At 49.2% G+C, this 23,082-nt stretch overlaps 5 protein-coding genes; 1 reads left to right on the top strand and 4 right to left on the bottom strand.

The window, feature by feature from the left end:
• Positions 1–7,118: 7,118 nt before the first annotated feature.
• Positions 7,119–8,147, top strand: GSTUM_00008534001 (uncharacterized protein; the record flags this gene model as incomplete). The annotated part of the gene is made up of 2 exons (XM_002840107.1): positions 7,119–7,586; positions 7,659–8,147. 2 exons carry the CDS (start codon positions 7,119–7,121, stop codon positions 8,145–8,147), a joined length of 957 nt encoding a protein of 318 aa, XP_002840153.1.
• A 73-nt stretch (positions 8,148–8,220) lies between these two features.
• GSTUM_00008535001 (uncharacterized protein) lies at positions 8,221–9,938 on the bottom strand. XM_002840108.2 has 5 exons: positions 9,659–9,938; positions 9,483–9,581; positions 9,320–9,434; positions 8,490–9,250; positions 8,221–8,428 (listed from the first exon to the last, which is right to left on the bottom strand). Exons 1-4 carry the CDS (start codon positions 9,743–9,745, stop codon positions 8,550–8,552), a joined length of 1,002 nt encoding a protein of 333 aa, XP_002840154.1. The 5' UTR covers positions 9,746–9,938; the 3' UTR covers positions 8,221–8,428; positions 8,490–8,549.
• A 260-nt stretch (positions 9,939–10,198) lies between these two features.
• GSTUM_00008536001 (uncharacterized protein) lies at positions 10,199–11,710 on the bottom strand. XM_002840109.2 has 6 exons: positions 11,492–11,710; positions 11,155–11,432; positions 10,960–11,052; positions 10,636–10,900; positions 10,450–10,582; positions 10,199–10,393 (listed from the first exon to the last, which is right to left on the bottom strand). Exons 1-6 carry the CDS (start codon positions 11,550–11,552, stop codon positions 10,333–10,335), a joined length of 891 nt encoding a protein of 296 aa, XP_002840155.1. The 5' UTR covers positions 11,553–11,710; the 3' UTR covers positions 10,199–10,332.
• Positions 11,711–16,200: 4,490 nt separating this feature from the next.
• GSTUM_00008537001 (uncharacterized protein) lies at positions 16,201–18,416 on the bottom strand. XM_052355807.1 has 1 exon: positions 16,201–18,416. Exon 1 carries the CDS (start codon positions 17,310–17,312, stop codon positions 17,106–17,108), a length of 207 nt encoding a protein of 68 aa, XP_052211772.1. The 5' UTR covers positions 17,313–18,416; the 3' UTR covers positions 16,201–17,105.
• A 572-nt stretch (positions 18,417–18,988) lies between these two features.
• GSTUM_00008539001 (uncharacterized protein) lies at positions 18,989–22,528 on the bottom strand. XM_002840111.2 has 8 exons: positions 22,305–22,528; positions 21,218–22,251; positions 21,065–21,159; positions 20,732–21,007; positions 20,546–20,676; positions 20,414–20,486; positions 19,505–20,363; positions 18,989–19,451 (listed from the first exon to the last, which is right to left on the bottom strand). Exons 1-8 carry the CDS (start codon positions 22,450–22,452, stop codon positions 19,173–19,175), a joined length of 2,895 nt encoding a protein of 964 aa, XP_002840157.1. The 5' UTR covers positions 22,453–22,528; the 3' UTR covers positions 18,989–19,172.
• Positions 22,529–23,082: the final 554 nt, after the last annotated feature.

Consider the following 23,082-nt stretch of genomic DNA (forward strand, 5'->3'; position numbering starts at 1 on the left):
CATCGTTGTTAGTCCCTCCCTTACGATTGCTGGAAGTTCTTTCTTCCGATTACCTATCTTTACGTTTGTTCGTTTACGTCGCCTCCTCACAGTCGCAATGGCTAAGCGAGCCTCTGTCCCTTCCGCCACGTCCACGTTACGTTCGTCAGTGGTTCTGTCTTGTGCCATCGAAAAGAACTTCGCCCTGGAGGCCGAAGTCTCTCGCCTTCAGCATCACATCTCCATCCTTTCTCAATGATTTCATCACGCTGAGAAAGAGATATCTACCTTGTCAGCTGCCCTGGCCTCTGAACGCGATACTGTTCATGGTTTGGTCACGATTTTGGTGGCTGAAGCTCCTACGGTTATCCCCTCTTTGCCTGTCCCCTCAGTCGCTTTGGTTACTATGGTGGTCTCGGTTGGGGGGGGTGGGCTAGACCCTGAGGATTCTCAGGATCAAGCAGAGGAGCTCCCTAGGAAGAATGTTGTACCGGCAGTTATCCCTGCCCCCCCTGCAGCTGTGGTTGTGGATGGTGGTGTGGGTGGTCCTGTTCCTGATTTGTCAGGTTTGGAGGAGACCCTTACTCCTGGTGTGGGCGGGGTGGGTCCTGGTGTGGTGACACCAGCTACAGTGGTATCACCCCTTTCAGGGGGGAAGGTGCCTGAGTCCTCTGTAGCTGGTCGGGATAACACCTCTGGTAGCGTCCCTCCTGTGGCGGTGGGTGGTGATGAGGGTGGCCCATTCACTCCTATTACTAGACGTGCACCTGGGGGTGGGAGGAGGAAGAAAAAAAAGAAGCGCCGGGTCAAGCAAGACCAGACCTCACCTGTGCTACTTGTTCCCGACTCGGAAGGGTCATTGCCTTCGCCGGTTCACTACCGCAAACCAGCTACTACGGAGTCCGCGGCGGGTTTGCCGCCTGCGGAGCGGGCTGGGCAGTTGGAGGATGAGTTGAATACTTGGGTTTGTTCGATCAAGTGCTGGCTGCTTGGAGACTGTCTCGTTCTGGCTGCTTCCGTCAAGGTTTTTGGACTGCACTGCCGCTGTGGTGCACCCCAGATTCTCTACGACGGTTCGTACCCCCTTGGCTAGGGAGCCTACGTCCTGTAAGTCGGCTTTCCCTCAGGTCTACGCGGTTGGGTTTTTGGGTATTTCTTTTGTTTGGGTATGGGGACAGGTGCCGGGGCGGTCGGCGGGGTGTCCCGGGATCATTGAGTGGGGGCGCTTGGGTGGGTTTCTATTGTGGAGGAGGTATTTGCGGGGTCACATTCAGGTGGCGGTAGTAGAATTTTTGTATTTTGTACAGGTAACTTAGCTGGTGGGTAGGCTGGGCTGAGGAGGATTTTCTTGACCAATGATGGCTCTGTATTTAGTGTTCGTATTAGGGCATGGCGCAGACATGTTTGAGGTACAGGGTTGGAGGTTTAGTTAGTTTGTGGTTAGTGGTATCCGGGATGCGACAACCTGGGGGCTCAGCCACGGGGCTCGTCGTATGCCAGTATTGGTGGTACGAGTTTAAATAAAATTAGATTGAATTCTAAGTACTTTTCCTACTTATTACTTTAATGAATCTAAAATACTTTTTCAATCTTTATCATTATTGCAATGATATCATTATGCCAAGGAGAGCTCTTCACACAGAAGAGTTAGAGAAAACTTACGATAGGCAGTTCTGATAGAAGACAAAGGTCTTGTACTATCGGTAACGTAGGCAGAGGCCTAGTACTATCGTAAGACAAAGAACGAAGGAGAAGAAAAAGAGATGTATCGTTTCCTGTTGCCAAGAACTAACTATCCGAGGAGGGATCATTACAATAACATATAAATGTAGTCCGTGAACACTCAGATGTAGAATATAAATATTGAAGTACCTCCCATACTTTTAGATATCGTCAAGAAACGGAGAAGAAACCTTAACAATATAATATTGTTCTTACAATTCTATTCTATATTACTCTCTTTACTATTACACTTAGTGGTCATAAACGAAATGAGTATAGTTCAAGTCTTCCTACTCAATCTTCATCTACAGAAATGAATCTTGATTGACCTAGACAACTCTGAGTTTATACATGTTGTCTCCACCTAACATAATTCCCACAACTACCACGCATTCTCTGACCTAGTTATAACACTCCGAGAAGTCTATTAACCTCTTCTGTGATACCTTCTAAGAGTTCTAAACTCTTCAAATCGTCATAAGGGGGATGAGAATATGTCTATTTTTTGTAGAGATCTTTTAATATTCAATATCATATATTTATGCAAAAATGTCCCATTACGTATGGCTCATGCCAAAGATGTTTTATCTTTAAAGCCTAGTAACTCTTCAGGTAGTGGTCGGGTTTACTCTATTTCACTTCCTAAACCTAGACAAAGGTCCTCTCTCATATCCTGCAAACAGGATCTAGCCGGACAGACGGTAGTGACATATACAGTGTTATTCTTACACCTTGAATTCTGTAGCATTATAGTTACAGGACCCAATTAAGATAGATATGTATGATAACATGCAGGCCCTGAAAGGGAGCTGGAGGGCAGTGTTGGAGACCAGAGATCCTGATTCCAAGCAGAGTTACCCTACTTAGGATAGTTCCTAGGTGTCGGATCATAGTACTCCTAACAGAAGCTACTAGAATGATAGTTATTTAAACTGAAGTTTCCGGAAGATGTCTATTCAACTCTATAAATCAGAGACCACCATTTGGAAGATGAAAGCACCTCCTCTAATGGTGAATATTTTACCATTAGAAGTACAGAAAGTGATATGAAAAGAATTCAGAGTCAAACAGAGTCTGTACTTGTTAAGAATAAAGACTATTACATATAGGAGTGGAAAAGGTACTTAGTTGAATAGTAGTTAGAAGTAGTCTGCAAACACTCAGATGCAGTATATAAATATCAAAGTGCCTCCTGAGCTTTACAGACCTCATCAAGTAATGGAGAAGAGATCTTAGTAATATAAAAATTGTTCTGCCAACAAATCTTTATTACACTATTCTCATTATCCTCTTAAGTGAGTTCTTAGTAGCTATAAATAAAAAGAACATTACTGAGTCTTTCTAGACAATCTCCGTCTAAACCAAAGATTCTAGTTCAAGTCATCTTAACACATACTAGAGTTAGCTTCCAGCTAACAAATATAGATATTAGTTATAAATAGATACAAAGCACAAGGTCACTATCTGTTGAAGAACTAATATCTGAAGAGTAGGATCATTACAATTAGGCTCTTTTAACTATCTCTTTACCTTTTGTATGATATTTACATAATATGATCTGCTTCAGAGAACTTCTATTTTCTCTGTAACTTGTAAGGCAATTTTCTAATTTCCTTTTAAATTGATATAAAAACTTCATAATTTTTAATTATTTAGCTAATGAAGTTTTTCCTCGTAGAATTATGGACAATATTGTTTCTGTAGTAAGTAGATATTTTTCAAAAGATTCAGCAAAGCTTCTGACAGGTGATGGTTTACTTCTGCAAGACTTTTAGACCTAGGTGGGTTACATTTCTCACTTTTGGTATTGCTCGACTAGCCATGACCTGCCCATTGTGAATATACTGGAACATGCCGACCAGGTCGCCTTCTCAAACGTCAGAAAGTCACGAGCAAAATGGGAGGTTTCAATTATTTTTATACTATTAGTGAAAATTTATCCAAAAATTTAATTATCTCACAAGTATTATACCCCCGGCATCTTATTGCCGTCCGCACCACCCTTCCGATTCGCCCACTACCAACCACCCCATAGTCAAAACCATAACGCAAATTTATACCATACTGCACCCCAACCACAACCACTTGCACGATTAATCAACTTTCCAAGGGCATTTATCCCGACAGCACCCATATTAGCAACAGGATGCAGTACTGCACGAGTGCTCGTCTCTGGCAATCAGTTATCCGGAATTTGCGTGGGCGCTCAGAGAGGCACTAATTTTCTTTTTCTTTTTTGGCAATGTCCAGCTATTTTTGCCAATCCCTGTTTCCGGGTAATTATTGCCCGGGACAAGTATTCGCACCGCACTGTGCAAGTATTGTACTGTACAAGTACAGTACGGTACGTACCATGCTGGCATAGGTAAACAGCACGAACACGGCGATCAAGACTTGTTACGGGAAGTTATTTGTGCAGCACCCCGGCCGTCGCCCGTGCCGGATTCGGGTCGAATTTTCGGGTGCCCTCGTCGGATACTTGTAGTTGTGCACGGTACAGTAGTCTACAGTACAGTACCGGCATTAGAGGCTGGGGCGGGGTGCAGATATGTGTATGCCACCGCTCATAAGTATTGGACCAGTACTCGAATACAGCCGCACCCCGCTATTCCATGCGATCAGAATCCGTAGAATCTGTCCGGTGCAGTGGGGTGATCTGAGACAACAGGTCAGGTTTTGGTGTAAAAGAAATTTAGAACTCGCAGAGATTCACATGGGGCACCGGATTATTGAGATCCGGGGGGGGGTGTGGCCGTAGAGCATAAGTGCACAAGCGGGCGCCAGCCCCGTTATCCGGAATCGTCTGTTCGGAAGGCGCCGTTGGGGATTATTTGGTGGAGGGGTGGAAGAGGAAGGGCAAATTTATGAAAGAGCAAAAAGTGAATACGAATGTGCACTGTATGTGGACAGAAGTGAAGCAGCTAAATATAGGTATCGAGCGCGGTAAACCGGCACTCAGCATCGCTTTCCCTTTGGTTCCTTTCGTTCCGCCCAGTCGTACCAGCGCAATAAAAAAGTTACACACCGAGCGAATTCCCAACCTGTTGTCGCTGCGCTCCTTGCGGGTGGAGTGGACGATTGGTCGTTGCGATAAGTGGTATTATTCGGACTCGATAGCTGAGGTGTGGAAGATGTGTGCATTGTAGTTCAGCTGCGTACCGGTACGATACCACATCGAGTATGGATACCGGCTTCCCTCTTGGCATGGGATAACTTAATCTCCGAGGTGGCTTGGGCATGCAGCACGCTTGGCGGTGCAGATGGTAGTCGGAATTGAAGGTGGGGTGAAACGAGTGATTAGTTGTGGAGGGGATGGTGACGTACTGTACTTGTACATTACAGCACCATACGGTAATATTATGATGTGGTCTAATGTATGGAGTTGAAGCACAGTATCGTCCTCCATCCCCGGATCCCCAGACAAATCACACCTGAGAGGGCCCTCCTGATATCGTGGTATGGGGTCAAGGGTCGGAAGCGTTCCATCCCACCTCGGTATTCGCGAGTTGTTAACCTGTCGGACCAGACCCATCTTGGGTTGATCTGATAGAGATACTCAAGAGGTTTGCGGTAGTTTACGCTACCGTTGGGCTGTTGTGCTGAGTGGGCAGCAGCACAGCCCACCGCAGCTTTCTGCTTTCTTAAAGCTTCGATTCTAGAGTCCTCGTACTGTACTGTCCTCCCCCGGCTTCGGCTGCAAGTACCCATTTTCTTGTTTCTTAATAAAAATGCCAGTACACTCCCAATGCGGTTGGGGAGTCGCAATCATAGCACTATACTCGAGTACCCTAGGGTAATGTTGAAAGGGTTATCCGGGAGCGCAGGGATATTATATAACGTGATCAAGGAGTTGTTGCGGATAGAGATCGAGGGGGGGTCCGATCGCTGGATAGCACAGGGTACCGGTACCAACTTTCAATCTGGATCTGACATCGCGTGAGTAGGCAGGGGTTTATTTACATGCAGGTATGGAGGGTGGGATGAACCGCAGAGGCGTTTGGCGAGCTCATTCTCCTCTCTCTGGGATGATTCCCGGTTTTGCTGTGCTGTACCGTTACTCTGAAATTACCTGCCTTGTGCGGTATCTGCGGTTCGAGACATCGTATAATATATGCTAATTCTTCTTGCATTACTAGATACTTTCACCCATTCGTGACTGAGCATGCTCAGGTTAACAGACCTCTCTAATCTCCGTCAATTCCCAGCATCAGGCTACGAGAGGTTTAGTTTCACAGGTTAATGCAATGGCGAATACCAGTTGATGAAATCCAACACAGTCGGTATGCTCGACCTGCCTTAATTATTTCTCATGTGAGGAAAATAATTGATCCTTCATAACGGTTTCTGTTTCCGAACAAGGAGATTGGGGGATAACGAGAATCTATATCACACAATACCGGTACTCCGAGCGCGGGTACAAGTACACGAGCATGGAGGTGGAGGTCCTGGCAGGGCCGACAAGGGGGCTCTGGAGTCAAGGAAGGGTATTCAATAACCCTTCAAAAGTAAGAAAATGGGAAAAGAAAAGGAATTAATTTGGTATGATATCATAGGAGTGATGCTAGGGAGGGTTATGATGAGAAAAGGGGGCTTTGATACTGCGGTTTAGACCTCTCCCGTCCCTTCCGTCCCATCACTGACCCCCGTACTCGAAGCCCAGCGCTGGCGCACCAAGAACTCCAATCCGCCCCAAACGTTTCAGGGTGCCGGCAATTACTTCTTCCACCTCGCTTCGCCCCCACCCGCCCCCACCCGCCCCCACCGCTAAGATGCTCCGAATGACAGCGGGGCATGTCGGCTGTCCCTGCAGCATGGGCAAGGGCTCGATTTACTTCTCGCCGGTTGGGTTCCCAGGAATTGGATTGGTTCGATTACTGTTCCTGATCAAACCTTTGTTCCAATTTTACGGGAAGGGCTATGGGCGAGCGAGATGGTGCAACGTTTCCCTTGTATAATGGGCGACATCTCGCTGGTTTTGGTAGATGGGTAGGAAGGGTGTGCGGTGCAGTCCTGGCCCGGGCTGACTATCAAAACTAGATACTGCTCTACATATTTGTACTAGTACACAATACTGGCGCTATATATAATAATATTAGTGATATACAGACAGGGTACGTATTATGTATTATGTTAGAAGGCCTGGGCAAGAAATTCTCACCATCAACATGTATAAATCCTCCATCCCCACCCACCTCCAACACTGTCTTTTCCCTTCCGCCTCACCAGCACTCCTTCCCCCACTCCCTTCCATTCATCCATTCATTTTCACCACCAAGATCTTCTACAGATCCTTTCATTCTTTTCACAAGAGTCCAAACCCTCCATTTCCACTCTTTAAGTTTCCGGAAAGCTCCACTCATTCTTAATCTTCCATTTCACCGACCAAACAAACCAAAACCCAAATTCGTTAATTAGAAATGAAGTTCACCGCAACCCTCCTCCTCTCCCTCCTCCCCGCAGCGTTCGCGGCCCCTGCCATTACACTCCGGAAGCGTGCCTCACTCTCCGAAGCGGCGACAGTCGGCTACGCAACCCTCAATGGCGGCACTACCGGCGGCGCGGGCGGGTCCACGACCACCGTTTCCTCGCTCGCCGCGCTCAAGACCGCGGCGGCCAAGAGCGGGGCATTGAACATCGTCGTGCAGGGCACTATCACGGGGGACGACGTGGTGGACGTGGCGGCCGACAAGACTATCGTGGGCGCGGATGGCAAGGCCGTGCTTCAGGGTGTGGGACTCCTGATCAAGGACGTCAAGAACGTCATCATCCGCAACTTGGCGGTGAAGGAGGTGCTCGCGAGCACGGGGGATGCTATAGGGATTCAGAAGAGTAATAATGTTTGGATTGATCATGTCGACTTGAGCTCTAATCAGGATCATGACAAGGTCTATAAATTTCTCCCCTTAACCCTACTCTCGGTGTTGATGGGGAGGTGGCTTACGATATGTGTATGATAGGATTTCTACGACGGTCTCTTGGACGTCACGCACGCATGCGACTACATCACTCTTTCAAACAACTACCTTCACAATCACTGGAAGGCCTCGCTCGTCGGACACTCCGACACCAACGAGTCCGAGGACAAGGGCCACTTGACCGTCACCTACGTTGGCAACTACTTCCACAATCTCAACTCTCGTGGTCCCTCATTCCGCTTCGGCACGGGTCATATCTTCAACAACTATTACGAGAACGTCTCCGACGGCATCAACACTCGCCAGGGTGCCCAGCTACTCGTTGAGAACAATGTCTTCGTCGGCTCGAATAAACCCCTTTACTCCACCGATGCTGGCTACGCTGTTGCCAACGGGAATGACTTTGGTGGCGGGGAGAATGCTGCCTCTGCAGGTACGCTTAATAGCATGCCGTACAAGTATAGCCTGGTCGCTGCTGGCAGTGTTAAGAGTTCGGTCGTTGGGACTGCGGGTGCTACTTTGACCTTCTGAATTGACGGTGGTGGACTGGATGGATGCATTTTTGAGAAGATGGGAGGGAGTACTAGGGACCTTGCTCACTGGATGAGAGGAGTGTAATATATTGTGTATACTAATTACAGTTGCATTTAACAATAAGCGAGTGATTGACCGTGATGAACAGGGGGTTATAGTATAGTAGTTGCTTGTCTCGGGCAAAGATATGCCCTCCCCGCTTTCCGGGCACTTTTTGCCTGGGACGAGTAGAATTTGTAACCCCAGAAATGTCTGTTCCGACGGAATTTATCAATTTTCTATCGGACGAAAACCTTGTTATCATAACACCCATCACTCAAAGTTTTGGCTGAAAATTACCATGTATTAGCGCCTCTTTCCCCCTCTGTTCCGGAACGACCGTGAGCAGCTCCCCCTTAGTCAAGGCAGAGAAGACATTGTCAATGACCAAAACCTCCATTTTTTTCTACCCCCCCTCCTTGTCAGTTCCTGGCGTGTTTTAGAGAGTGAGAGGTGGCTTGCCTGCGTCTCGGCAGTAAAAGTCCCAATATGGGGGAAGAGCACCGCATCCTCCCTCCCAACGAGCCCTCCATGAATTTTCGGCTCCTCCTCGTAAACATCCAACCCCACACTCCACAGATGACCCGCCTCGAGCACCTCCACCAGCGCCGCTTCGTCGATAATTGCCCCACGCGCAGTATTAACCAGCACAGCCCCCTTCTTCAACCCCAACAGCTCTTTCTTCCCGAGATAATGCCTTGTCCTCTCCGTCAATGGTAGATGAATGCTCAAGACATCGCATCTGCTTAGGAACTGCGCAAGGTCCGCCACATACTCTGCACCGGCGGGGTTGTACGCCGCCTCCTTCCTGTTGTGGTATATCAACTTCATGCCGAAGGCTTTCGCGCGGGTGGACAGGGCCACGCCGATCCCGCCCAGGCCGAGGATGCCGAGGACTTTGCCGTCCGGGTCGTGGCCGAGGGGTAATTGACCACGCCAAGTGTCCTTACGGATCGAGGTCTCAGCGATGTAAGTCTTGCGTAGGGCTTGCAGGATAAGCATCATTGCGACGTTGGCTGTGGCATTATTGACGGCTCCCGGGGTATGGGCTACGAGGATGCCTGGAGCGGGGTTAGTACGGACGAGCAAATTAGGTGGGAGGGGGGGTGAAGGGAGATGGAGTGAAATACCGCGGGCAGTACAGGGCTCAATGTCAATCTGATCGTATCCGGCACCGTTATGGCAAATGAATTTCACGCTGGAGGGTAGTTGGGAGACAAGATCTTCATCGAAGCGGCCGGTGATCTGTCCCCATTAGCTTAAGTAGCAATATAGAGCTCATGGGGGTCTGACATTAGCAGAATCATGGGTTCTGTAAATCACTGCGACACCATCGTATTTCCCATTTTTAAAATCCTGGATCGTGGACTCCCTCGTGCCAGAAGCGATTTCCTAACCAAGAACTCAGTCAGAAACCTCCCCGGCAGGTAAGACATAAGTAGAGAAAGGGGAAGGAAAAAAAGGCAAACCTTGAGTTCCGCTACTTCGGCTAGAGATTCCCATTCCTTACGAGCATGATCGATCTTACCGAGGAGGAGAGCAATTGGAAGAGGCATTGTGTGATCTTGATAATGGTGGTGGTGGTGGAGGGTGGAGGGGGGGGGGTGGTTAAGTATTAAAGAGGGTAGCAAGCTCTGGAACGACCCCGCCTTGGCGGGGGGGAGCTTCTAAAAGTTGACTTAAAATTTTTTATCAAGGGTAAGATGCCCCCCACGTCATTAGCTCCTGGACTAAAGGGATCGGCAGGCCACCGCACAAAGAAAGAACGCGGGTACGGCATTCCAGCCTTCCCTTTAGAACCCCAGTTCGGCGGTGTCACTCCTTCAAACGAGTCTCGTACTATACCTCTTCCATCCGATGGCCCTCGGCGTGCATATGTGGGAGGAGGGTGATACACTCATGACCTCTTACTCATTTCAGAATTTCCCGCCGTCACATCGGTCGTTTTTTTTTTTCGCCTCAAACCCCACCGGTCTGGCGGTGCTACGATATGATACGTGGAATGGATGGAACTTGAAAAAGTTTGTTTATATTGAGAGTTTTTGGCACTGCCCTTAGAAAGGCAAGTACAGTACTGATTAATAACGAATACAGCAATAATTACCCCAAAAGACATGCACAACCTAACAGCCCAAGTTACCCTTCAAACGTCCTGCTTCCAATCTGGAAAGCCAAAGTTGACCGGCCATGGAGGCATCACAAATCTAATATTAAAGTTAGCTCGGCCACTCAATTGATTGAACAGGGTGGCCTCAAATACCTCTTTGTTCCTTTCTCCTTGTGGATATTGTTCAAAGCTTCCATATCCTCGTCGTCAAGCTTCAAGAGCACGTTGTTCTCCTCGATTCTGCTGGGAGTGACCGACTTCGCCAAAACTACATTCCCACGGTTGACTGCATTCACCAATCAGTAGGGCTCTAGCCAAGAAAATGAATGATTGGACTACTATGATAGTTCAATAGAACCGTGCTAACAGCAACATTGTGCTTCTCGGCAATCTTAATAATAGATTCCTCTTTGAGTAGAGGTCCACCTGCGGAGCCAAGAGGAGAGTATGCAGTAATGATAGTTCCATTTTCTTTGCAGAAGTCGACAACGTCGTGCTGTGGGAGGAATGGGTGGTTCTCGATCTGGTTAACTGCAGGGACAACAGTGTTTTGTAAGAGAAGACTTTTCAGGAACGGAACTGAGAAGTTTGAAACTCCAATTGCCTGCAAAAAACGTTAGCTCCCGTGGGGCGTGTAAAAAAAGGGGGGGCGGGGGATCAAACCTTGACTTTTCCGGTAGACAACAACTTTTCCATTTCCTTGTATGTCTTAATGTAGGTCCAATCAGTTTGTAGATCCCTTGATCCATCTGGCAGCTTCGGGAATTTGTCGTGATTTCCTGTATACCCCGCTTTGTTAGTCTCCTCAAAGGCTCCCAAAGGAATGGGTAGGTGCTTGCCATTAGGATTCAAGGGAACGGGCCAGTGCATGAGGAACAAGTCAACGTAGTCTAGACCGAGACTCTTCAAGCTCTTGTCAAGACCCAATTCCACCCGGGAGTGATAGGTCGACCATAGTTTTGTGGTGACAAAAATATCCTCCCTCTTTACGCCACCCCTGAAAGCTTCAGCAAGACCAGCTCCGACTTCATCCTCGTTTCCGTAACAGTATGCTGCATCAATGTGTTTGTAGCCACCCTTTAGAAGTGCGTGGGACACTGCTGCCTGAACTTCACCGGGAGCGGATTGCCAGGTTCCTAGCGGGATAACCACTCAGCTATTTGGACAAAAGGTCAAGGTGGTGGGAGATAGCTACCTAGCCCAATGGAAGGGATCTCAGCTCCCGTGTTCAGCTTGAAGGTAGCTGGAACGGACATTGTTGGATAAGCAAGATGATCAAGTACAATGGGGAACTAAAGGGGAGAGCGTGATGGGTGGTTTCTGGCAGCCTTTTATCGGGGAGGAAGCTAGGGTATGGAAGCCTATTTAAGTTCGGCGGATTCCCCCACTAGTACAGCCGCGCCCGCAAAGTCCCATGCCCTCCAAGAACGGTGGAGGAAGCCTCGAACCGGAGCACTCACGACATTCATTCATTTCGCTTAGTAATACAAGTTAACTAGCGTTCCAATTTCGGTTAACTACCAATTAATTTGGCTCTCTTTGACACACTTGACTGGCATCTCGGGAGTTAGAATAGCAAATAGCCGGGTATGATAGCTATAATTCTGTGAGAAACAGATGGTGATAAATGTTTACAATGCCTGTAGAGACATATCCCAAAACAGTCATTCGAAAAGCAGTTGCCCGTTGTTGACAGGTAAATTATTGTTCTTGGGGTATCATACTGTGCAAGGAAGGCTACGAGTACAGTACTTCGTGGGTGCGGCACTACCCGGCTGGCTTCTCCGCACTTCCATCATCCTGCATTAACTTACATGGCATGGCGAGAACCGTCAAGGCACCAGTACTCGAGTCTTGTTAGTCTACCAATCAAAAATAACTGGGCTGCTGCAGGCAGCAATGGGAGAAACTTCCACAGAATTCGCCGACCGACCAGGACTAGGTGGGAATCTTTGTCGTGAATAGTTGCTCATTGTGCCTCAACAAGAGCCTTTAGTCAATCCCCCATCACCACCCGTCCTACCTACGTCTTTGATGAAATAAGGGATTTCATGGAGCCACCGCTAGCCTGAATTAAGCCTCCTCTTCGCAAGTGCCGGGTAATCTTTCCCGTTGCTATTATATCTGCAGCGGCTCGGTCATTTTGATGGGCACTGTACTGTACAAGCAAGAAGTTGCTGAGGTGGAAATTGCGGTCGCGTCAAAATCGAGGCCCCGAAGAGTTTAGTCCTAGCTATACAGTCGAGGTATGACGTCCTACCGCGATCCCGAGGCAAAGCAATAAAATCTTATTTGAACGTTACCATGCTAGCATGGGACGGTTCTCGCCGGATAATAGTGATAAGTGGTGGGGCAATGGTTCGGTGTTGCGCGCCTGCCGCAATCATAACGTCTTGAATTGAGGGGTAAATTGTTGTTGGGCGGCCCTGGCTTTGTCGCCTAGGTATCGGATCAGAAGGTTTCCAGTGCCTCGCACGTTTCATCCCTGTTCAAGTTGAACTGTACTGTACAGTACTCGAATACCGCACTCTTGGGTGCCGTGACTGATAGGTAGCTGGAAACGAAGATCTTGATATTTGAGACCATTTCTCCTCCGTAGGAACCTCCTCCCATCGCCCCCGAACGCTTGGTTCTCCAACAATTCACAGGTAGGATGTCTCTTCAATAGCCCTTGTACCCACTCGCCTGGCTCGTCATATATGACCGGGCTGGACACTATACCTGCTCCCCCGGAGCTCACTTTAACTAATGCGTGCCCACCTTTCAATGTTGTAAAGAGGAGAATCACTAGCTTGAGACTTGACGCCATAGTCTGGAACAAGCACTTTGATTTCGGACCTCCTCCTTCAAACTCAGCGTCCGGTGAGATGGTTGGGCTCGGGGAGGGAAGGAAGGGGGAAAAAAAGAGTAAAGACTGTTTCGGGAGCCTATCACCTGACTGGGTAAGGTGATAGAGCAATGGTTCGGGGTATATTCTGGCGGGGGTCAATATGAAAGCGCCGCACGTAGGCATGATAACTAAGGAATCGAGTAGAGCACACACTGCCTGCTGAGTGCAAAAGTGGATCATGGGATTTTGCCCAATATTAATGATACCACAGTTATTTCAGCGTGGCACTACCACTGCACTTGGGGTTGGACTTTGTTCACAATATTCGAAGCGCAATAAATCTGGCTGGGTAACGCATCTCACGGAATATATCATACCGTCTTAGTGCAAGCACTGTAATGTAAAACTTCCGGTATCACTCCAAGGTAAGTTCTGCTCGACTTCTGTTCCAACAGAAAGAGCAATCACGATGATCATTCCTTTTCTTCCTACTGCCCCAGTTTCCACTTCGCCCTGCTTCTCACTGCTCCAAGGCGTGTACTGTACTGTACTGTACTCTGCTTTATAGGACACGCGTTCCCCAGGCACGAGGATTCCGGACTACGCAATCGGCTGACGTGTCGGCACATCATGTATGATATCTTGAAGCTCCTGTATCCAAGCATCTCTGACCGCAATGGCCCAGTTACAGTTACAGTGATTAGAAGACGAAGCAGACGTCTGCGATACTCCGGGGTCAGTATCATAGTGGATCTTGCGTGGATGTTCCCCGGTAGAATCCGTAGCGGGTGTTAAAAATCCCTTAACCGTGCTTCTTCCAGTCCATAAGTGCCGGTACAGTAGATTGCTTGTGCCCGGGACCAGCCATTAGAAAATACTGTACCCCCCCCCCCGTTTTCGGATACTTATGGCCGAGTGCTATGCCAGGAACGAGCCGAGAACTTCATTATCTCGGGCAGCGGTGGAGGGTATCATTGTCGGTATTCGTGCTGGGTAAATCCGTGCCCTCCAGGCAGTATGATAATATGGTAGGCTGCTACTTGAGTAACACCCCCCCCTAGCCACAAACTACCGGAAAGAAACAGAAATGATGAAACCATCATCACTACTACAAGTAATACCTGCTCCGGTACCCAAGTCCATGCCAAATATCATGCCGAGGGGAGGAAGCTGGGCGTTCCCCACCTCTCCTTTATAGGAGCAAACGATCGTACTGTACTACCCCACACGGCAATAGCAGCACCAAGCGATAGAGTTGTACAAGTACAACGTGCACAAACTGCTGTACCCAAACTCTTTCTATATACCTCCAAAACCCCCAAGGCCCCTCCGATACCCCTTCCCTTCCCTTCCCCTCCCCTCCTTACTGCACCCCATTTATCCCTTACTTGAGTATGATAGTCTGTCGTGTGCTGCCTTCAGGAGGTCTCAGTATAACGAGATCTGGAGGGGTCCAGTAAGTTACACTTCCTTAATTGGCAGCGGATTACTTGGAGTTTCAAACCCGAGACCTTGATTTGTTGATCTCTCCGGCCCAGTGACAAAGCACTGGTAGGGGACACCGTATCATATCATAACTAGACTACAATACCGGCTGTCACTCCCTCCCTACCCATTAGAAGCGCAACTCATTCCAACCTCTCGGATAAACCCTTTTCCGCACACAACAACAAGCCTTACGAGTATGATACCTTGGCAGGGGTCCCACCCTCTCTGCCCTCTGGCCAAAACACCATAACCGGCATCTTTTTTAAACCCCATGGAAGAAAAAACCCGACCGTACTCGGCTATGATACAGCACCGTACAAACCTCATCAACAACGATAAATACAACATCCGTGCACTACCGCACCGACTCCCCCCCCCCGTTCTCGGGGGAAAGGGGAAAGTGGAAAAGATACCGGTGGTACTGTGCGATACTCGTACTGACAGAGTGCCCGCCCAGCCGTTTGAACAACAAGCTTGAAACTCCAACCGGGATCATGTAACAGCCACCCCCGATCGGGGCGGGGCGAGCTCTAAACAGTCCTTGGTTCAAAACATCTCTGTGACGAAAGCCTTCCTCAGCGACGTTTCATTCATGGACGGGCGTGCATATGTAATGTGTATGTGCTCGAGTACTGGGGCTATGAGCGTATATATATCAGTTGGGTCTCGCACTGAGCAGCACAGTACGGTACTTTATACTTTAGGTGCAGGTTTTTGGGGCTCATTTTTAATTATTCACTAACGCACGAACGAGCGACTTCTTTCTCCTTCTCCCGACAGCGGGTTTGACCTTTTTCCCCTTTATATATACATATATATATATATTGGTTTGTTAGATTCGGTGTACCGGTAGTAGGATAGTCCGACGAAATGATTCTTTCGGCAGTCTTCTCAACCATCTTACTTACGTCGGTGGCATGGGCACAAATTCCTGAGCAATTCACCACCGGTTTCGACAACGACACAATCTCGCTAGTAGTAACATATGGTGCGAACGAAGTCACGGACGGTGAAAAACTTGGCCTGAATGGTATCATACCTCCTCCCCTCCCCTCCCCTCCCCTCCCCTCCCCATTAACCCTCTCACAGATGTACAATCCGCCCCAACCCTCGCCCTCGGCGACTCTAGCAGCCTAAACGCCAACAGCCGGTACATAGTAATAATGATAGACCCGGACGCGCCCTCCCGCGCCAATCCCACATCCGCGAATGTACTGCACTGGGTAAAGACGGACTTGCGTATCCGAGCCTCCACCGCGACAAATATCACAGCCGATAACGCCACTGCCACGTTCTCGTATGCGCCGCCGTCGCCACCACAGGGTAGCGGTGAGCACCGGTATGTCTTCCTGCTGTATGACCAGCCACGTAGGGCTGGTTTTGCGTTGCAGGGGTTGCCAGAGAGGAGGACCGGGTTTAATGTATCCGCATGGAGGGAGGAGAACGGTTTGGCACCGGCGAAGGCGGGAACGTATTTTTTGGCGGAATTTGGGGGTTCGTATTTCATCCCCCCCCCCTCTTTCGCCCGCGGATGGAGGCTAATTTTTTGGATAGGGAATTCGACTTCGGCCACGACGACGACGAGCGGGCGCCCGAGTGCTACTGGGGGTTCCGGGAGTGGTGGGAATGGAGCCTCGGAGACAGGCACAAGTGGGGGTGGGACCGGGTCTGATGCTCCGAATGCTGCCGGGAGGGTCGCAGCGAGTGGGCATGGGATTGTCATGACTTGCTGGGTTTCTGCGGCAGTGTTGGGCGGTTTCTTCATGGGGATGTAAAATATCATTTTGTTAGGCGTTATGATACCTCTTTTCTTTTGTAAAATTTTGTCTCCCACCATGGCTTATCTGTTCGCTTTCATGAACCAGCCAGCCAATCAACCAACTCTATTGCAACTGCCTACCGTAGGCCACCCATTAAAAAGCTTGGATGTCAAACAAAAAAGGGAACACTTATCATAACGAAATCACCCTCCATAACATGGATTATCTCTTTCCTCAAGTGCCAAATAACGATCTAGCCAATCTCGCTAGCACACCAGTTTGTGCTCGAGCATGAGCCTCCACACTATCTCACCCAATAAGCAACAGGTAATCCTTCGGATTCTCGATAATCCATCCGGCCGGGTGCCGCCAATTCCCCCCTCCCTTTAACCACTTCCCAACCTCCTTCAGGAATTAACCCCTCGTCGCGCCCTCCGCGAGCGTGATCGTGCACCGTTCACTAACGAGCGCTTCGTCGATTTGAAGGGTTATCGGGGGCTGGGGTTCGGTGTGCATGATTTGTGAGCCCGATGGCCCACTTGATCTTTTTTGGCAAGGGGATTGCAGGGTGGCTACCCGACTGGACGAAGGCGGTGCGATCCGGGAGCTTATTCCAGACAGTGTGCTGGGATTGCTAGCCCTGTGCGGTTAGGTGTTGGAAGAAGGGAAGGGTAAAAGTGATAGGTTCGGTGACCAGGCCGGTAGAGGTGCTCGCAGCCATATCTGCTTATTTATCCGCAATTTTTCCCTCCAGACCGATTGATTGTTTTGTTTTTAGCACCGGTGTGTTCGTGATGGAGATGGAGGTGAGGATGGGATGAGCATCGTTTTTTTGGGGGGGAGGCACGATGCCTTGATATTAAATTTTGCCCGATGGCTTCACGGTCCACGCCAAGACGGACTGACCCGGGAACAAGTGCCTCGTCCACATGCCACATCGACGGAACCCTTGCTGGGACGGCCTTCTATCATACTTAAAAGGGTATCATATCGTACGGTACTTGTGCGAGTACGGAACTCGAGTACATGTGGTATACATGTGGTATGATACGAGAGCTTTGCCGACGCAAGTGTACCCGTAAGAACCGTCAAAAACCAACTATCAGCTTACCAGCGGAAATCAGCCCGCGATAGGCTGACTTGATGAATTAAGGGAATTGCGAACACCGGTGGTGGATTACCGGTATACCCACTCGTCTTTGCCAAGAATACCTCCGCCAGCCGACAACTTGCTGGAGTCCTCACCAATATATTCCGCTCATGAAGGTATCATTGGCGGAGACGAGTGAGCAGACTACCTGTACTCGAGTAAGAGTTTCTGCGGTATTCTCTCCTCGAGCCGGGATTCCGGGGAATTCGGCATGCGAATGAAGGGATTGATGGAACCGCCAACTGCCGAGGAAATGGAAGGTTCCTCCACACCCCTTTCTAACTTGCAGCTTGAAAACCTGTACGAGTACTCGAGTGTACTCATACATTGTCGTATAACCCCTCATGCAATTGATCTTTTAATTAATTAATATCCTAGTCCACAAGAAAGGGGAGGAAGAGAGGAAGGAAATGAATTTTTGTTCTCTTTTTCAACTTCCGCAGACCTAACCTGTCTGATGGGCCCGTGATCGGACCAATGTTATGATGTAACTCCTGTAAGCCATGTTGAACTGATCGTCTACCGGCATCATACCTCCGTGATATTTGGTAGGATCTAGGGTGCTATTTAAGGGATAGTTCGAGGCCTGGTTATTGGATACCGGTACCGGTATTGCAATATCAACCTAGGTGATGCGCGGAATGCACAATTGATTAGTACCGGGATACCCCAAGGAGGTCCAATTTGGGTCGGACCAGGGGTTCATGTTCCTCATGGCCGGTGCTTAAGGCCTCCCCTCTCGAAATGGCTTTTTTCCCCTTTCCATTCCCCTTCCCTCCTCCCCATGTATACCGTGACATACCGGTAGCATTATGAACAAACCTCACTTTGTTAAAAACACCAAACTTCCCTTAGCTCTATCTCGCCAGCGATTGGCCTCTCCTTCTCCCGAAGGCCCCCCTTGCATACTCGAGTACCTGTACAGTACAGTCCTGACCCGACGACATGATATAATAAAGTCGTTGTCACCGCCTCCGGAACGTCCGGAGGTGTACAAGTATGATACTACCGGGCATTAAGCCAAGCGGTGAGTGGGAGTCCTCCTGGGTACAGTACAGTACGGTAGTGCAGTACAGCAGTGGACCGGTAATTCTGTCTTCCCGTTGAGCTCGCATTTGTTGTGACCCCCGAGGTTGCTGTACTCGTACTTGTATGTCTCGCGTAGGACGGAACGAGCATTGCGTATGGTGGTGCGGGAATGTGTATTTTGCTACTGCTACTGCACTGCAGCACCCTTGGTTAGCCATTTTGGGGTAACGCTGATTGAGTAAAAAAATGTCTTTGGTAACGGGCACTAGTACCGGTAGGTATCTTGTGGACGGTAGAAGGGTTATCTATCATCTATATCATACGTTTTGTGGAGTTGGCTGCTAGTTGACGCGGTAATATTTTCTCATAAATGCTGTCTATGGTACAATAATTTATCACCTTCCATCAGCACTGTGAAAAGCTTGCAAACTATGATTTGGGCGGGGGAAATTGAATCAAATTGGTGATGCTAAGAACCTTAAGGAAAGTGACAATATCGGAGCCCATGCTGGAGACCAAAAATAGAGAAATAATAATTAAGGGTAAAATAAGGGAAAATAGCCAGAAGTGTAAAGCATGCTAAGGAAATAGCTATATTAAATACGAATTATATCCCTCTCTAGAACCTAAGCTTGGCAAAACGCTTCCTGAGGGGGGTGCGCCGTCCCGGGTCCTCATGTATGCTGTTGTTGCTGATGACTGATGGTGCTTGCTCACTCTTGACGAGGTGGGTCTCGTTGTACTGAACGCCACCGTCTCGTTGATAGGTAATGTCGTAGTGAGTTTCTTCTTTCCTCCACTTGGGTAGTTCGCGGTAGTCATTCGGGTATTCGACGATCGAGCTGGAGACACCGACTTTGAGGCTCTTGAGGGTATTGATGGGTATGGAGCCGTCACCCTATTTCATATTAGTTATTATATAGTCCACCGGAAGGGAGTGTAGGAACAAACCTTTTGAACAACCCATTTAAGATTCTTGCGCAAGTAGGGCACACACGCGGCCGGGTCAAGGTCGACATTGCTCGCGACGAGGGCCTCGGTCAGAGGTACAGTGCCTCGGATAACGTGTTTCATTCGCGATCTCTCGTCGCCGAATGTTGAGCAGTCGCCAACGTGATTTGGTGCAGTTTGCCATTCTTGGACGGATGATGGGACGTCTCCAAGGAAGATCAAGACAGAGTATCTATCATCGACCTCGCCTGTGTCCATTTTGATGTAGGCGATCCATTCGCGACGGTATCTGTAGGGACTGCCAGTTCCTGAGCCAGAGCCGGAGCCAGAACCAGAGCCCGAACCAGAGCCAGAACCAGAGCCCGAACCAGAGCCAGAACCAGAGCCAGAACCAGAGCCCGAACCAGAACCGGAGCCAGAACCGGAGCCGGAGCCAGTGCCCGAACCAGTTCCAGTGCCAGTGCCCGAACCAGTACCTGTGCCGGTGCCATTGCCAGTACCCGTGCCGGTGCCGGGGCCTGGATTATTGCCACCACCGCCACCCAAAGCAGGCCTATAAAGTTCGTTGACCCTACCTGTGACAAAAGTTGACAAATCTTCAGCGGGTCTAGTCCTGTATTCAGCGGGGATCTCGGGGTAGGTATAGCCATAAGCCATGATGCTGGTAGCATTGGGCGTATCTGCAGAAGTCCAGTCACGGCCATCAGAACGGCGGAACGGCCGCAACGGGGTATTGACATCGTCGCGGTCTCCTGGCTGGACAACTCTTCCGAAGGTTTGTACAGCCGGGCCGGGTTGAACATATTCGTTTGGCCGGACGGCTTGGTACATTGCGATAAGACGGTCGACGTTGCAGTGACTATTTATGTATGTTAATATCTGCTAGAAGTGAGGGCACTGGGAACTCACTGTAGCCAGAAGATTGGGTCGAATGCGGCATAGTCGACATAGGACATATGGCCGTTCAAACCACCAATGTGCGCTAAGTAAATTATTAGAATCCATCTTTGGGCAAGTGAGGAACCCATGCAAGGGAATTACCGTGGATATTGTTGTGGATCGATTCAACGCTGACCCAATTACTTGGTGACACATCACCGCCAGGACCACCCGAGGCAGCAAACTCTCCAAAGGTGGGAATGGAGAACAAATTGTAGGTATTGGCACGGCGACTATTATTGTTATTTTTAGCAAAGGTCGGGAAAGAGGGGTTACCGATAGACTCACGGCTCGTAAGTGTTCACCATCTCGCTCTCTGCAAGGTCGTTGCGCGAATTGAAAGCACCATCCGGTTGGCGGCAGGTTTGCGGTATATTCTGGAAAACACCATCAAAGTATCTCTGTCTATTCTGATCGCTGGTGAACCTGTAAGAGAACAGAGGGTTCGGAATGACGGTAGTCTGTGGGGCACCACCAGCGTCCGGTTGAACGACTGTGACATCCGTCGCAGTTACGGCACTCGGGAGACGTGATCTGGTTGTCTGAGAAGACCAATCCCAATACCTATGGTGGCGATTAGCTTAATCCCGGGCTTACGGTAAAGGAGGTGGGATGGCTCACGGCATGCGCACTCTATCAGCAGCATCACGATATCTCTGCGCATCCGCACCAGTGAATCGTGCTGCAATTGTTCTTGCGTGTTCGCAAAGGATTTGCTAAATCAATAGGTCAGCATATTTATTGAAACGCAAGAGTGCTTGTAATAACTCATACCTCGATCAGGATGAGGTAGGGCCGATGCCATGTAGCGAACAAAGCATTTCCATGTGTACAATAACCGCGGCCGGGATCGTTGCTAGCAGGATCAAATTCGTGTTGCCATGGAAGATATGGGCGACCATGAATACCGCTGACTTGGTAATAACTTACGTCGCGATTCTCATCTTCTGCCTGCATGGCCACCAAAGCCAGGATGAACATGTTGTAGACATCAGAGGAATTTGACTGCATCTCCTCAATAGGCATACGCGTCTGCAGGCCAGGTGCACCAGTAACGGGAGTAAAGCCACCGGGTGCGCCAGACTGTCTGGGGACGACAGCCCTGGGTTGCGGCTTGTATTCATCGTCGGGGCATGGCTTGTAAGGATCGTTCTTGCAGTGCTTGTATGGTGGATCCGAGTTGTATGGCTTATAAGGTTCCGTGGTGTATGGCTTGTACGGATTGTAGGGATCGGGTGACTTATAATCCGGCTTATAGTCGGTCGGGTACGGCTTGTAGTCGGATGGTTTATAATCCGGTCTATAGGTCGGGTACGGCTTGTAGTCAGATGGTTTATAATCCGGCCTATAGGTCGGGTATGGCTTGTAGTCGGTCGGCTTATAATCCGGGTACGGCTTGTAGTCGGATGGCTTATAATCAGGGTACGGTTTGTACTCGGATGGCTTATAATCTGGCTTGTAGTCGGTCGGCTTATAATCCGGGTACGGCTTGTAGTCGGATGGCTTATAATCTGGCTTGTGGTACGGATACGACTGACAGTCATCCGGTTTGTAGTCCGATGGGTAGGGCTTATAGTCAGTCGGATATGGCTTGTAGTCGGTCTTGTGCTTGGGATCCGACGACTTGTATGTGTTGGTTGGGCGCGGGGTGTAGTATGTATTAGTAGTGTATTTTGGGGGAGTTGACGTATAATGTTTGTATGGGTTGTAGGTATAACCCGAGGGATGATAGTTGGAGTCAGTGTATTGACTAGCGGTGGGATTATAAACCGAGGGGTAATATTCGGTCTCCACACAAGTGGAATAGTCTATGACGGAATCAGTATGAACCTTAGACTCTTGGGAGTTCCATCAAACATACAAGAGTTTACCCGGACACAAGTAAATTTAGGGGGGCAACTGGTTTCGCCGCCATACCCAGTTCCTCCGCATTGTCCATAGGGTTCGACAGCGGCGGTCGCACTCCCAATGAAGGCGAGTGCGAGCGCACCGAACGAGTGTGATCTCATGATGGTGAGATGTGCCTTGTAAAACGAAAGTTGTCCGACCAGAAACAGAGCGAATGCTGTTGTGGGGAAGGAGGGGTGAGGAGGGTGAGGAGGGAATTTGAGGTGGGAATGCTCAATGCTAAATACTTTCTGGACCACATGTCCGTGGAGTAATTGCAACCTGTAGGGACCGAAATGGAAGAAACTCTCTGTGGAACGGCATCTGTGAAGAGGCTATGCTAGCACTAGAGCACTTCTCCCCTTCTGTAAGACAACCGGTATTACTAAAATTTAAGTGACGATGTGTGTTGTCAGTTGTGTTCACTCTTCAGCCCCCCTTTCCCAGTCAATTTGCACGCGACCAGGGATCCCGTACCTCCGGGATGGTTCATGATATCGATAGGGCGGAGGAGGAGGAGGATCTGAATCATCATTGCCAGCCCAACGGGATGTCTCACCTTCCCTCCTCAAGCGTAATTAACTAAAGTGCAAGGCAAGGCAAATTACCATGAGAGCTCAAAAGAAAAACCGACCTTATGCTGGGAAGTCGGAGTTGCCTCTCCTAGAAAGGCATGGCGCTCTTCCTTCCTTGTTTGTCTTGGAAGGCATGATTTTGGCGCGCTTCTTTGCCCCTTTTCCGGAGGAGGAAAT

Source organism: Tuber melanosporum, assembly GCF_000151645.1.
Source record: "Tuber melanosporum whole genome shotgun sequence assembly, scaffold_48, strain Mel28".
Taxonomy (NCBI): domain Eukaryota; kingdom Fungi; phylum Ascomycota; class Pezizomycetes; order Pezizales; family Tuberaceae; genus Tuber; species Tuber melanosporum.

Bases quoted from the DNA above. Each gene is read 5' to 3' on its own strand.
- GSTUM_00008535001 (XM_002840108.2), bottom strand. From the start codon at position 9,745: ATGCCTCTTCCAATTGCTCTCCTCCTCGGTAAGATCGATCATGCTCGT. The intron at 9,435-9,482 runs GTCAGACCCCCA...TAATGGGGACAG, and splicing joins GAACCCATGATTCTGCTAAT to ATCACCGGCCGCTTCGATGA. The intron at 9,251-9,319 runs GTATTTCACTCC...ACCCCGCTCCAG, and splicing joins TGAGCCCTGTACTGCCCGCG to GCATCCTCGTAGCCCATACC.
- GSTUM_00008539001 (XM_002840111.2), bottom strand. From the start codon at position 22,452: ATGAGATCACACTCGTTCGGTGCGCTCGCACTCGCCTTCATTGGGAGT. The intron at 21,008-21,064 runs GTGAGCCATCCC...TCGCCACCATAG, and splicing joins GCTGATAGAGTGCGCATGCC to GTATTGGGATTGGTCTTCTC. The intron at 20,677-20,731 runs GTGAGTCTATCG...TAACAATAATAG, and splicing joins ATGGTGAACACTTACGAGCC to TCGCCGTGCCAATACCTACA.
- GSTUM_00008536001 (XM_002840109.2), bottom strand. From the start codon at position 11,552: ATGTCCGTTCCAGCTACCTTCAAGCTGAACACGGGAGCTGAGATCCCT. The intron at 11,433-11,491 runs GTAGCTATCTCC...TTATCCCGCTAG, and splicing joins GATCCCTTCCATTGGGCTAG to GAACCTGGCAATCCGCTCCC. The intron at 11,053-11,154 runs GTTCCCTTGAAT...AAATTCCCGAAG, and splicing joins TGTTCCTCATGCACTGGCCC to CTGCCAGATGGATCAAGGGA.
- GSTUM_00008537001 (XM_052355807.1), bottom strand. From the start codon at position 17,312: ATGTGGCATGTGGACGAGGCACTTGTTCCCGGGTCAGTCCGTCTTGGC.